The sequence below is a fragment of the Prunus persica genome, chromosome G5, assembly GCF_000346465.2.
Source record: "Prunus persica cultivar Lovell chromosome G5, Prunus_persica_NCBIv2, whole genome shotgun sequence".
NCBI lineage: Eukaryota > Viridiplantae > Streptophyta > Magnoliopsida > Rosales > Rosaceae > Prunus > Prunus persica.
The window spans coordinates 3975214-3990074 of NC_034013.1; the positions used below are offsets into that span (position 1 = coordinate 3975214).

General features: G+C 38.1%; 1 protein-coding gene across 1 annotated transcript in view; it reads left to right on the forward strand.

Annotated features, from left to right (window-relative positions):
- The window catches only part of LOC109949193 (glycine-rich cell wall structural protein 1.8-like), a 6959-nt gene extending 2557 nt beyond the window's left edge, over positions 1 to 4402 (forward strand). The window contains exon 2 of the mRNA XM_020563973.1: positions 2258 to 4402. Within this exon, the coding sequence (XP_020419562.1) occupies positions 2258 to 4240 (1983 nt within the window). The 3' untranslated portion in view covers positions 4241 to 4402. The remainder of the gene's footprint in view (positions 1 to 2257) is intronic.

Genomic DNA, 14861 nt, shown 5'->3' on the forward strand with positions numbered 1-14861 from the left:
TAAAGCGAGAGTTATGTTCCAATAGTTTCCTTAAGATCGATTGACGTTTTCCAAGCAACACGTACGAGATCGAGTGGAGAGAGAAGGCAATTTAGGAGAGATTGGGAAGTGGGAATTTTTGGTGGAGGTTGTGGAGACCCATTGCCCATTTGATTTTTAGCCCAATTTATGTTTTGGGGTTCCCTTATGTTTTTGTTCAATTGTTGATTGTGTTATTTGTTACTTTATTTATTTATTTTAACATTCACTACTTTTCTAGCACAAATTGTTAAATACAGATAGATCCATGAGTCCATGATATCATGGGGTTGGGGCGGCCTTGGGAGGCTGTGGTGGCAGTTAGTTACAGGGGTATGGTGGCTAGTTGGGGTTTGGTGGTACTGTTCTTGAGTGTTGGCTTGTTAGGGAAGGGATGCAAGTTTGGACCAAAATACCCCTGAATAGATAACAGAAGTTAAGAATAATTTGACAGAAATTATGATTGTCCTTAAATTGCTACAAATATGAAACTATACTAGCAAAATTAACGGAATTGAAACTACAAGGTCAAAAGTGATTGAAGTGTCAAACTACAGGAAACAAAAGTGACTTTTGGCCTAAAAAAACTAAGATAAATGTGGGTACAAGAGGATTATTATAACTTTGAGTATATGAAGAATCCCAATTGTATGCTCCGAAAGATTGTATCTATTGATGATTAGTTCTTCATGATATATTTATGAATGTTACGTACCATTGTGCTGCGGGCATTTGAATAACAATGATTGTTGTTTCTCAAATAGCTAGTAAACATAAATAATTGTTTGGTTGAATTCTAGAAGGGCAACCAAAGAGAGAAAGCCAAAAAAACAAAAAAAGAGGGGAAAAAATAAAGAAAAGAAAGCTTGGTAAACCATTGAAATGAAAAAAAAATCATAATACCAAAGCGTAACAGTTCAGTATTTACCATTATTTTCTTGTGGATTTTGTGGGTTGAGAGAGGTGATCCGTGCTAATGCTAGTAATGACTTTGAATTGAGTCAGTGAGCCTAACAATTATCTTTCTACTGTCACCCACAAAATTGGCCTTTTGCTGGCTACCTGTTCTTCGCGGAGAAAAAGAAATGATAGTGTTTTTAGGGTTGACAGCAACCCTCTCCAATTAAACTATCAAATGCAAATTCGTAGCCGCAAATCCCAAGCCTTCTCTTCTTTAAACCTTTTTTTGGAGTGGAGACACCCTGATGTAGATTGATGTTTCTTTATTTCTTCGTTTGGCGCGCATGGCTCCTTGACTTTGCTTTGTTTTGGCCTTAATGTGACTTGTTTCTCGTTTTCCGTCGTGGGTGGTTTTTTTTTTTTTTTTTTTTTTTAAAATCCAAATTTAATGCATTCTTTCATTGTAATTGAATTTCATAATTTAAAATTTGAATTCTTTCCTTGTGAACATTTACCTAATACATATATATATATATATAATTTAATCAATAAAAGTAAAGACCCACATATTATACTAATTGATGAGACACTATGCCAAATTTTACTCTACACTGCATCACATAAGCATCGACAAATCTAAAAACCAATGCTGTTAGTATTTTAGGCATCGATTTTATAATTAATAAGACTAAAGGGGTATAAAGGCATCAGCATAAATTTTAAGGGTTTTCTACCGATGCTGTTGATTATACTTTAGCATCGATGATATAATTTACTGATGCGTAAAATATTTTTGAATAATTTCTTTTTTAAGCAGAACAATTATACCGACGCCAAAACCATGTCAATGCCGCTACAGTGATTTTTAAACAATGGAAAGCAAACTGTTGAGTTTTTTTTTTTTTTTTTGTCATTCTTTGGATTGCTAAAATTGAACGTTACATCTAAAGAATTTTCTAAACCAAAAGACCAATATATGTGAGGAGAGGAGGAGAGACGAATCATAACAGGCACTTGTGAAGTTGGCATTATGGCATTCTCATTCTTAAACATGACTATACATAATAATTAATCAACTGCTAATTAAGATTATACTTAATTTAACCCACTCCACTTATATACATATAATGCTAATTAAGTCAATGATTCGGATTATAGATGACGGTGATTATTTAAAAATTAAATTAGCATGCAGCTTCTTATTATCTATTAATTATTTCATGCAAATTCGTAGCCACTAATAATTTGAAAGAACCCTAAAAATAGTCTGAAACCAACACGTAGCAGCAAGACTACCAAACACAAGCTCTCCTCTATTTCTATTTATGATTTGTTCTAGCATTCAGCCACTTTTTTTGAAACACCTCAAATTCTCTTCTGCATATGTGCTTCAACCACCCTTTCCTACTCCTATATATACCTTCACTTCTCTTGCATTCTACTCCATTGTTGTGGATTCAACTACATTATTTCAATGACTACTCAAAACACTCATAGTTTTGTCTTCTTTATGTTATTAGGTATAGGGATATGTTCTGCAGCCAGAACAATCCTACATTATAAAGAGCCTGCCCATGCTCCTGTTGTCAGCTATGGTGCAGGCCATGTCGTCGGTGGTGGTGGTGGATCGGAGTATAGATTTGGTGGTGCTGCAAGTTATGGTGGTGTTTGGGGATATGGTGGCGTAGGAGGTGCAGGAAGTGATGAGGATTATGGAGCGATAGGAGAACATGGTGCTCCTAGCTATGGAGGTGGTAGTGGTGGTGGAAAAGGAGGTGGTGTTGCCTACGGAGGTGCTGGTGGACATGGTGGTGGTGGTGGCGGCGGTAGTGGTGGTGTTGATGGTGGTGGGGGCACTGAAAGACATGGAAGTGGGAGTGGTGAAGGAGGTGGTGCCAGTTATGGTGTTGGTGGTGAACATGGAGTGAGTGGCGATGGTCGGGGTAATAGCGGTGGCGGTGGCTCTGGTTATGCTGGAAAACATGGCAGTGGTTACAGAGGTGGAGAAGGTGGTGGTGCCGGTGGCAGTCATGGTGCTAGTGGAAAACATGACAAAGGTTATGGAGGAGGAGGCGGACATGGTGCTGGTGCCGGAGGAGGCTATGCTGCTGGAGGAGCAAGTGGTGGAGGAGCTGAAGGTGGAGCTAGTGGTGGCTATACAGGTGGTGTAGGAGGAGGTGGTGCCAGAGGAGGCAGCGGACATAGTGTTGGTGGCAAACATGGTGCTGGTGTCATTGGAGGTGACAAACAAGGTGGTGGTGCCGGTGGCAAATATGGTGCTGGTGGAAAACATGGCGAAGGCTATGGAAGAGGCAGTGGACATGGTAGTGGTGCCGGAGGAGGTTATACTGCTGGAGGAGCAAGTGGTGGAGGAGCTGGAGGTGGAGGTGGCGGACACGGTGCTAGTGGCAAACATGGCGCTGGTGCCATTGGAGGCAACGAACATGGTGGTGGTGCCGATAGCAAACATGGTGCTGGTGGCAAACATGGTGCTAGTGCCATTGGAGGCGGTGAGCATGGTGGTGGTGCCGATGGCAAACATGGTGATGGTGGCAAACATGGTGCTAGTGCCATTGGAGGCGACGAACATGGTGGTGGTGTTGATGGTAAACATGGGGCTAGTGGCAAACATGGTGCTAGTGCCATTGGAGGCGGCGAACATGATGATGGTGCCAGTGGCAAACATGGTGCTGGTGGAAAACATGGCAAAGGCTATGGTGGAGGCGGAGGACATGGTGGTAGTGCTAGAGAAGGTTATGCTGCTGGAGGAGCAAGTGGTGGAGGAGTTGGAGGTGGAGCTAGTGGTGGCTATGCAGGTGGTGCAGGGGGAGGAGGAGGTTCCGGTGGTGGCAGCAGCTATGGAGGAGCTCATGGAGGTGCATATGGAGGACGAGGTGGTGGTGAGGGCGGAGGCCATGGTGCTAGTAGCAAACATGGCGAAGGCTATGGAGGAGGCAGCGGACATGGTGGTGGTGCTGGAGGAGGCGGCGGACATGGTGCTAGTACCATTGGAGGTAACAAACATGGTGGTGGTGCCGATGGCAAACTTGGTGGTGGTGCCGATGGCAAACTTGGTGCTGGTGCCATTGGAGGCGGCGAAAATGGTGGTGTAGCCGGAGGAGGCGGCGGACATGGTGGTGGTGCTGTTGGAAGTTATGCTACTGGAGGAGCAAGTGGTGGTGGGGTTGGAGGTGGAGCTAGTGGTGGCTATGCAGGTGGTGTAGCCGGAGGCGTTTTTGGTGGTGGCAGCGGCTATGAAGGAGCTTATGGAGCTGCATATTGGGGACAAGGTGGTGGTGAGAGCGGTGGTTATGCTCCTTGAAATTATCTTTACTACTTCTTTGTCACCAAAAGCTTCACATCTTCTTACCTATATTAAATTATTATTAGTATTAATAAGGGGAAAAAAAACTCGGTCAAAAGTCACTTTTGGTCCCTGTAGTTTAGCACTTTAACCATTTTTGACCTTGTAATTTCAATTCCGTCAATTTTGTCATTGTAGTTTCATAATTGTAGCAATTTAAGGACCATTCTAATTTTCATTAAATTATTCTAACTTTTGTTATTTATTAACTTGCATCCCTTCCCACAACCCACCAACAGTCACGAGCAGTCCCTACCCAAACCCAGCTAGCCACCACACCTTGTAATTGAACGCCCACACAGCCTCCCAGGGCTACCCCAACCCCAACAAATGCACAAGGCATAAGCTAGAAAGCCGAGAGTTATGTTCCAATAGTTTCCCTAAGATCGACTGACGTCTCCAAGCAACACGTACGAGATCGAGTTGGGAGAGAGAAGGCAAATTTAGGAGAGATTGGAAGTGGGACTTTTGGTGGAGGTTGTGGAGACCCATTGCCCATTTGATTTTAGCCCAATTATGTTTTGGGTTCCTTATGTTTTTGTTCAATTGTTGATTGTGTTATTGTTACTTTATTTATTTATTTTAACATTCACTACTTTTCTAGCACAAATTGTTAAATACAGATAGATCCATGAGTCCATGATATCATGGGGTTGGGGCGGCCTTGGGAGGCTGTGGTGGCAGTTAGTTACAGGGGTATGGTGGCTAGTTGGGGTTTGGTGGTACTGTTCTTGAGTGTTGGCTTGTTAGGGAAGGGATGCAAGTTTGGACCAAAATACCCCTGAATAGATAACAGAAGTTAAGAATAATTTGACAGAAATTATGATTGTCCTTAAATTGCTACAAATATGAAACTATACTAGCAAAATTAACGGAATTGAAACTACAAGGTCAAAAGTGATTGAAGTGTCAAACTACAGGAAACAAAAGTGACTTTTGGCCTAAAAAAACTAAGATAAATGTGGGTACAAGAGGATTAATATAATTTTGAGTATATTATGAATCCCAAAGGTTGTATCTATTGATAATTAATTAATATGAATTCTTCTTCTTCATAATAATATTTATGAATGTTACCAATACTAATTGTTATCGTTATAAATTCCGCAGCGGGTGCATTTGGATGACAATGATTGTTTGGCTGAATTCTTGAAGTGGAACCAAAGAGAGACTAGTTGAAGAGGTAAACCAATGAAATGAAAAAAAAGCTTAGCAGCCAATATTTACCGTTGTTTTCTTGTGGGCATATCTAGCTTCTTGTGGATTGTGTATTGTGTGTTAGCGAGTTCTTACTTAGTTAGGATTTTGATTCCTTACTATGTTAGGATTTTGATTACTTACCCATTTATCTAGTCCTATTATAATTGAGATTTATTCTTATTATAATTTATATTTATTTTCTATTGTAATTTGGATTTATTTTCCATTTTATTTAGGGTTGTACTTCTTTATAAATGTCTTCATATTGGAGAAGAATAAATATATGAGCATATACGAGCATAACTGACTATTTGCCCTCCTTTGTTTGACATGGTATAAGAGCCTAGGTTTTCTTGTGACCTGTGTTTGCGTTCTCCTTCCAATTTAAGTTTTCTCCTCCCCTCCTCTTCAAAGGGAGGGGGGGGAGGAGGAGGAGTGAAAAAGATCTATTTTTCTTTCCCAAGAAGATATTGCATATTTCTTGACTCCGATGACCCCTTCTCTTTACAGGGAGAAGGGGAGAGAAGAGAAGTTGTGTCTATGTGAATTAGGTAAAGTATATATGGAGGAATTCTCTTTCACTTTGGCTGCTGTTATCGTTGTCATTGTTGTGGTTAATGTTGCCGCGTTGATGTTGCCCGCTGTTGATGTTGCCTTTATTTGCTTCGCTTTCCGTTGCTATGGTAATTGCCAATAGGGGAGGGCATTGGAACCGCAAAATCACAAAACCGAACCAAATCAAATCCAAAAAATCCAAAAAAATCGTGTTGACCGAAAAATACAAAAATCAAGACAAATCCAAACCGGACCGATTCAGACCTTTTTCGATCTCGATTTTCCACCATGAAGAACCGTTCCAATAAAATTAATTTATATATATATATATATATATATACTATTTTAATGCTCAACTTGGAAACCATGAGCAGAGAGACGTGATTAAAAAGCAAGTTAGGTGGGCATTCATGATGTTGATGTCGGCAGAGAGAAGACAACGGCTCTTTTTTATTTTTTTTAATGAAATCTTTTAGACTTTTTGAGGTCTCAATAGTCAATACCCATAAACAAAACATTTTTGTTTATTCCACTCGTTTCTCTCTCTTCTCTAAGTTCTCTGTATTCTCTCACTTTTCTCTGGCTTCTTCTTTCTCTCTCGGTATTTCTTTCCTCTCTTCTTGCTCACCGATTCTTTCTTCCTTTCTTCTTGCTCCGATTCTTTCTTTTATCTCCTCTCATCTCATTTATTCTTTCTCATTGATTATTTCTTCCTCTTTTTCTCTTATTTTTTTCGTTTTTTTATTTCTTTGTTTTATTTCTCACCAGATCTTTATTTCTTCTTCTCTTCTTCTCCTCTCTTCTTTGTTTGATATCTCTTTTTGTTCCTTACTCTCCTTTGGTGCATCGATTGGATCTGTTTGCTAGATAGTTTTTTTTTTTTTTTTGTATCTTTTAATTTTCAGATATGGTTTTTCTTATATGGATTTGGCGATTCACTTTGCTTTGTGTAAAAATGTCAGTTAGGCTAAAGAGCTGATTCAAAGCATGAAAAACCGAAACCAAACCGGACCTAAACTGGTCCGAGTTGGTTTGGTTTTCTTTGGCATTTTTGTTAAAATTCAAACCGGACCGGATCAGTGAATAGTATCTATTTTGGTTTCAATTTTGCCTAAAAATCGGGCCGAACCGAACCGTGCCTAGGCCTAATTGCCAATGATGTTGCTATGTTTTACCTTACCTACTATCATGCTCACAGGGTTTTTATGTTCTGCTCTACTTATTGCCGTGCTCACAAGGGTTTTGTATTCTGTTATCTACTGTCGTGCTCACAGGACTTCTGTGTTCTGCCTTACCTATTGTCGTGCTCACAGGGTATCTGTGTTCTGCCTTACTTACTACCGTGCTCACAAGGTTTATGTATTTTGCTTTTAAGTGTTCTTCTATATGCCTTATTTGTTAGGGTTTGCTAGTTGTTTCACTCGTGGTTTATGACAAGGCCTTCTTTACAGTTGTTCGATTGGTTAATGTCGAGTATGGTGTTTTATGACTCGCTTGTCAAGTTGGACATGCGAAATATCTTTGTCCCAACTTGAGGGGGAGTGTTGGCGAGTCCTTACTTAGTTAGGATTTTGATTCCTTACTATGTTAGGATTTTGATTACTTACCTATTTATCTAGTCCTATTATAATTGAGATTTATTTCTTATTGTAAATTTAGATTTATTTCCTATTTTATTTAGGGTTGTACTTCTTTACAAATACCTCCATATTTGAGAATAATAAATATATGAGCATAACTGAATATTTACCATAGGTTTGACTTTGTAGAGTAAATAAAAATGTAAAATCCCATGACTCCTTTGTAGAAAGACTTGTACTTGAGGTCCTTAATTTAAATATCATGAAAAACAATTATTAAATCAAACCAAGAATGGAATGAGGATTTCAAAATGGACTGGACTGAATTTACTTTACAAAGAAATTCGATGATACAAGTGAATTTCAATGATAAAAAAATATGATACACCTAGTCAGGGGGACATAATGATTTGTACCTCTCAAAATGCATGTAATATATAAGATAGAAACTAGTAAAAAAAATACAAAAATAAATAAACATGCAATACAAATACAAAATAAAACTATATTTAAGTTTTACCCTTCGAGACTTCAAATAATTAAAATCACTAATTATTATTTCAAGTGGCTATTTGATATATGTACTCTATTTTTCAACAATCCAAACCATCTATTTTTTAAGTCTACATTCATAGATCATCCTCATAAAAAAAAAAATCAAATCGGAAACCGTTTCGACATCCAATTATGTCCTACAAAATCAATGAATATGGTGCTTCAAGAAAGTACTAAAATTTCAATAACTCAATTGAGTGGTCGAACGATATCGGATTCAAGTGATCTTTTGTAGAGATGATATTTGATGAGTATCTACAAAGTAGACAGTTTGGATTAGTGAAATACAATACAGAGTGGGCCATACAAGGGTGTCCCTCAAATAAGCTAATTTGAGGGATCCTTCAATGGAAGCTCTCTGTATATATATATATATATATACACAGTCTCCTTCTATTGAGGGATCCATACGATCCAAACCGTCTATTTTTTAAGTCTATATTCATAGATCATCTTTGCAAAAAATTAGACAAATCAGAAATCGTTTCAACATCCAATTGTATCATAGAAATTCAATGAACACGGTGCTTCAAGAAAGAACTAAAATTTCAATAACACAATTAAGTGGTCAAATGATATCGAATTCAAGTGATTTTTTGTAGAGATGATCTTTGAATGATTATCTACAAAAATGATGTTGAAATTAGTAAAATACAATCCAAAATGGACCCTACAAAGAGTGTCCCTCAAATAAACTTATTTATCAAGACTACATGATATTTAAAAGTCAAAACTCTTTCCATATGGGAGCACAATATGTGCATCCGTCCCTGAATAAAACAATGAAAAAAGAAGAAGTTCAATTGTGATCAAACTATTTCCATATGAGAGAGGTGATCAGACTTTGAATTGAATGAGCCTAACATGAGTGGTCTTCTGCTCATATAGGCAAATTATCTTTCTACTGTCACCCACAATCAATAGTGTTTTTAGGGTTTGACAACAAAGTCTCTCCAATGATGCTTCTCTCACTTTGGCTGTCCCAAGCCCTTCTCTCCTTCGAACCATTTGTGGAGTGGGACTCCCAGATGTAGATTGATGTTACTTTGTTGTTCGGCCTGCATATGCCTCCTTGGTTTTGCTTTGTTTTGTCCTTGTGACTTGTTTCTTGTTTCCCCTCTTAGGTGTTTTTTGTTTGGTTGAGAAAAGAAACAGAAAAACTTAATTTGACTTTTGAAAAAATAAAAAAAGGGTTGGCAGAAATATCAAGTGTTGATTTAATGTCACAGTAAAGTTAATGGATTATACCAAGATATCATAATGAGACCAGTGAAGTTCACAAGTAATAGCCATGGACTTCCGCTGAAGGAGACACTTGGAAGAATTTCAATTGAATTTTTTTTTTAAAGTTAATTATATTCAATCAGCAAAAACTAAACATTATCACATTAAAGTTATGTAATATGTTTCAATTGGTACATGAAATAAGAAAAGTAATAACAACTTAATTAGCTGGCTCGACAATTCCTAAACTTTCATGCCCTTTCTCAGTACCAAAAACAGAAATGAGAGGAGAAGAGAAAGTTAGGAGAGAAAGGATTAATATTCTCAAATACCTAGTTTTAGAAGTCATTTGACATTCGTATTTTGGGCTTATGACATTGGGGTTAGGTTTGGGTTAAATTCAAATCCACCACCAAATCCCGGAATCTAATTAGACTCAGTAATAGCCAAATGCCACCGATCTCTACCGTACATAGATGCCAAAGAAGAATGAGAAGAAGCGGGAAAAAAAAAAGGGAAAGAAAGAAGAAGAGAGAAACGTAACCACCAATACGAAGAACGGAATAAAACCATATCAAAGTCCCAATTTTACACTAAGGGGTCGTTTACTTATCAAGCATGGAAGAAGTAAGGAATCGAGGAATTTAGGCATCAGTATGGGAAGAATCATTCTCATTAAGCTGTTTACTAACCATATAGTATAGAATCAGCACATGAATGGAGTTGATTCCATTGTTATTGTTTACTAATTCTCATGAATAAGAACCTAAATTAATTTGATTACTTAAATTCCCTGCACATATAAATATATATTTTTCACTTAAATAACTTGTGGAAAACCAAATTGAATAATATAAGATACTATATAACGAGTGATGAAAAAACTAGTATATAATATAAGGAATATAATAGAAAGAAAAACACATATATGACAGAGTGATAAGAAGCATAATAAGACAAGTAGAAGCTAGCAACCAAGGTGAAAAGGGAAAAATTCTGCTTTTCCCAACGGTGATTAATAAACGGCCATTGATTTTTTTTTAAAAAACACAAAAGGCTTCGAAGTTTCATTTCTTCTTTTTGGATGAAAGAACATAACAAGTGTCGATAGTTTTTATTTTATGTCCATATTCCTCAATATTGTGGTGCTAAACTAACCAATTTCAAATAATATTTGAATAAAATCAAATAATAATAACCTAAGCATAATATTGATAATATTAAAATTGCATGAGTTTTTATTTTTTTAGGGCTTGGGATGTTTTGGAATTATCTTAAAGTGGTAAGGGTATTTTTGGAAGGTAGAAAGGGGAAAAAAAAAAATTGGAGTTGGATCAACTACCTCTCCCTAGTTTATCTGATTCCTAGTTTTGAGGGGATGTGATTAAGGATTTTGAGGTGGAACCCATGCATTTTTTTCATTTCTGATTGTAAGTAAACATGGGGGAAATCAGGAATGGAAATCATTCCCTTTCTTCCCATATCCATTACTGATATGTAAACATGCCCTAAAGGGGAATGGGAATATAAGGAATGAGAGTGTTTCCAATTCCACCTTACTCCAATGTACAAAGTAATCAAATTTAGTAAGATGGGTCCCAAATTTTATGTGGGTCCCATCTTACTGTTCATTCCCATTTGTAACAGCTAGTAAACAACTTAATTAGAATGCATGACTTTGATTCATGTTTAACCCAATTCTTGCTTAACAAGATTCCTGATTAGTAAGCATGTCATATAGTGGAATGACATGTTATTAGATAGTTGGCCGAAAAAATAATAATAAGAAAATATTAATAGACTTTTGTATTGCCATACTCGGCCCTGAACCATCCCATTGCCATTCCTATATTTGACAGCAACTAGGCCAGATATAATGTATGCTACAAGCTTGTTGTCCATATTTATGCACAAGCCAACTCGTATTCACTATGGAGCTCCAAAAAGCATCCTAAGATACAGTCAAGATACACTTGACTTTGGTATAATGTATGAAAGGAATGTTGAGCCAAATTATTGATAGGGTTTTGTGATAGTTATTGGGGAAGAAGTGTGGATGAGTTGAAGAGCATATCTGGTTATACATTTACACTAGGATTGGTGTATTTTCTTGGACTTCTAACAAGCTGAAATCAGTTGCACTATCAACTGCAGAAGCTAAGTATGATATCAGCTTCAATTGCAACTCTCAAGCAGTATGGATGAGAATTATAGCGGATTTCGGTGAGAAACAAGAATTGGCTACTATGATTCCTTGTGACAACATATCTGTTATTGCTATGAGCAAGAATCCTGTTTATCACAACAGAGCAAAACACATTGCCCTAAAATTTCACTGCATCAAAGATGTTGTGGAAGAAAATCAAGTAAATATGGTTTATTGAGATCCTCTATTGTCACCATGTCGGATCAAGGTTAGTGTTTGGGTTTGAAAGCTTAGTTAGGAGTTACAATTCCTTGTTATCCTGTTCTCTAATCTCTGCATCAAATCCAACACTCCATGACACGACCCGACCCGATTTTCCTCTCGAAACTCGTGTTGAATCCTGTTACATATTTCGGCACCCGAACGATGTCGGACCCACCATTAACTTTACACCTCTCACCCGTACTTTAAGAAAAAATGGATCGAACCTTCTACCGAAATTTTGGCGGAGTCTCCCCTGTAAAATGGACTTTTCCCAAATTAACACCTGCAAATAACGACAATATAATAATCCCAAAATTCACTATCTTCATTCAAACCATTTATAATTCTTTCCAAATCGTTCTCAAATTGAATCCGAAACATTAAACCACAATTAAATCATTTCTAAACATTTAATATGAATCTCAAATACTAAACCACAATTAAACTATATATAAATCATTTAAAACCAAAACCGAATGCTTAGAAAGTAAACACCATAAACAATTCATTCATAAAATATTTCATAAAACATTTCATAAAACCATCATAACAGGAAAATCATTTATAAAACAAATGTCCACTCACACATGGTCTGGAGCGATTCGTTGTGCCTGAAAACATATTGAGAGAATACTAAGATTAACTTGGAAATCGAACCCAACTCCGAACTTGAAAAATCAAAACTCTAGTTCCCGATGCTCAAAAGTGTAAGCATGACTTTCGGGGAGTTCTTAAGTTCAATCTAATACTTTTTCAAGGATAAGACGACTTCAGAAGACTCGCGGTCAACCGAGCGGTCAAACTTTCCATGTTGGTCAATCGAGCTCGCAGGGCCCACGATCTCCGATTTCGGATCCAAAAGTTCCTATGGGTTCAACCAAGTCTACTAAACCCATTATGCAAGTTTGGCCTCGATAGAGCGGTCAGATCACTCTCGATCGCCCGATCACCAATTTATGTAACCTTTGAATTATTGATTCGAAATATCCGGGACTCCGATTCTCGATTCGTGAGTTCCTACACGTTTCTAGAGGTACAGAGAACAACATACTTGGAAATGGAGCCGATCCAACAGTCCAAACATATCGAACCCGAATATCGCCTAATAGGCGTAAATCCATTCGATTGCCAAACGATAACCAAATTCAAATTCGAGAATACCGTCATGCTCGGGAGGACATAGAGAACATTTTAGAATACAATGGGCCCCACGCCAAAGCCCATGAGTCGCCACACTGGCCGGCAGCATGTGGGTGGCTTGAGATTTCTCAAATCACCCAACAATACCTATACTTACGTGATCGGGTCGGGACAACTAGTAGAGCAACTAATTAAACTCGGCTGACCCTCAATTTGGCAAGGAAGTGGCTGAAAAACACAGCCAAAGTCGGGAAAAATCTGGGTTCCTAATCGAACTATCACGGCATCAAATTGATCAAAACAAACCATCAAAACATCTAGAACACATTGAGAGGATGAGAAACCATACCTGGTTCGACAATTTTAGTTGCCGGAGTCGGAAAAATTGGGATTTTTCCCCTCGTTCTAGTCTCTTCACAGCTAGAAATCGAGTATGGAAATTGGGTGGGTTGTGTAGAGGAGGAAGAAAGGAAGATTTTGGAGGTTGTGGCATCTAATAGTGGCCGGACAGCGCCTGAAAATTCAGCTATCGAGACAATGCGAGAGGGAGGAGAGAGAATCGGGGGAGGAGAGAGAGAGAGAGAGAGAGAGAGAGAGAGAGAGAGAGAAAACGCTAACCTAGTTTTTAAAAATTCGACTTTGAAAAAATTACGGTTGTGCCACGACACTTCCATTGACCATAACTTCTTCGTTAAAACTCTGATTTGAGCCCACTACATGCCTACAAACTCGTATTGATGAGCTCAACGCAACAGTGTAACTCAAACCCAAAAATCCTTACAAATTGAAAAGTGACTAACGTGACCCTACCCCAAGGGCAAAATTGTAATTTCACAATTTAATTAAATAATAATTAATTTGGGTTGGGATGTTACACTCCACGTCACCCAATATGTGTTGTCCATATATTAGGCTTTAAATGTCGCCACACGCGCGGAGACGTGTGAGAATAGATGAAGGTGAAAATGTCCTACATTATCATTTCCCACCTAGAAAAATCAAGATGGATGAGGATGAATCTGGACTCATCTCTAACTATAATCCAATAGTCTGAGAAGCAAATCAATAATGATAAATATGTACCTGCATGTTTTTATCATTAACGAACCTTTTTGTGTCCAATTATCATAAATAAAACTAAAAACTATACAAACGATAATGGATCTTACCAAACTAACTGCACTAATAGAGAAGCTGATGACAATGCAGGCATCATATGGAAAATAAGGAAATATTATATAGCAAATGATTGAAGAATATTATACTCAAAACACTAGTAATTACACAGGAAAATAAAATTAACGTTTCACGTTCTTTTGTCTAGTGTGACAGAGATCGAGTTTGTAGCATGCCGCTTTCGAGAAGTAAATTATTATCATATGTGGAAGACAGCATGAACACACTAGTATAAGAGTGAGATTAGTAGACACAGTGGGTGCTTTTGGAGAATGTGTCGGTGCCCACAATTATCCTTAGTTTGCATGTCCTTTCAATATCCACGCTCTCTCTTAGTGGACGATATTTTGGAAACCTACCACACAAAAATTTCTATATATACCCACTTTCTCTTGCATTCTACACATAAGCTAGCGGGACTCAAGTAGCTAGAACCACTCCCATGGCTCCCCAAAAGATTGGTAGCGTTATTTTCTTTGTGATATTGAGTTTAGGCATTTGTTCTGCCACTAGAGCCCTCTTCACTAGTGAAGAATTATTAGGAGGCAGGATTAATGTTGCTATAGGGGGGGTTGGTGGTGGTAGTGGACAAGGCGGTGGTGCCGGATATGGAACTTCTGGTGGAGGACATGGCGGGGGTGGAGGTGGAGGTAGCGGTGGTGGCGGTGGTGCTGCTGCTGGGGGTGCTGGGTATGGAAGTGGGGCGGGTGAAGAGGAGGTGCAGGGTATGCTGCTGGTG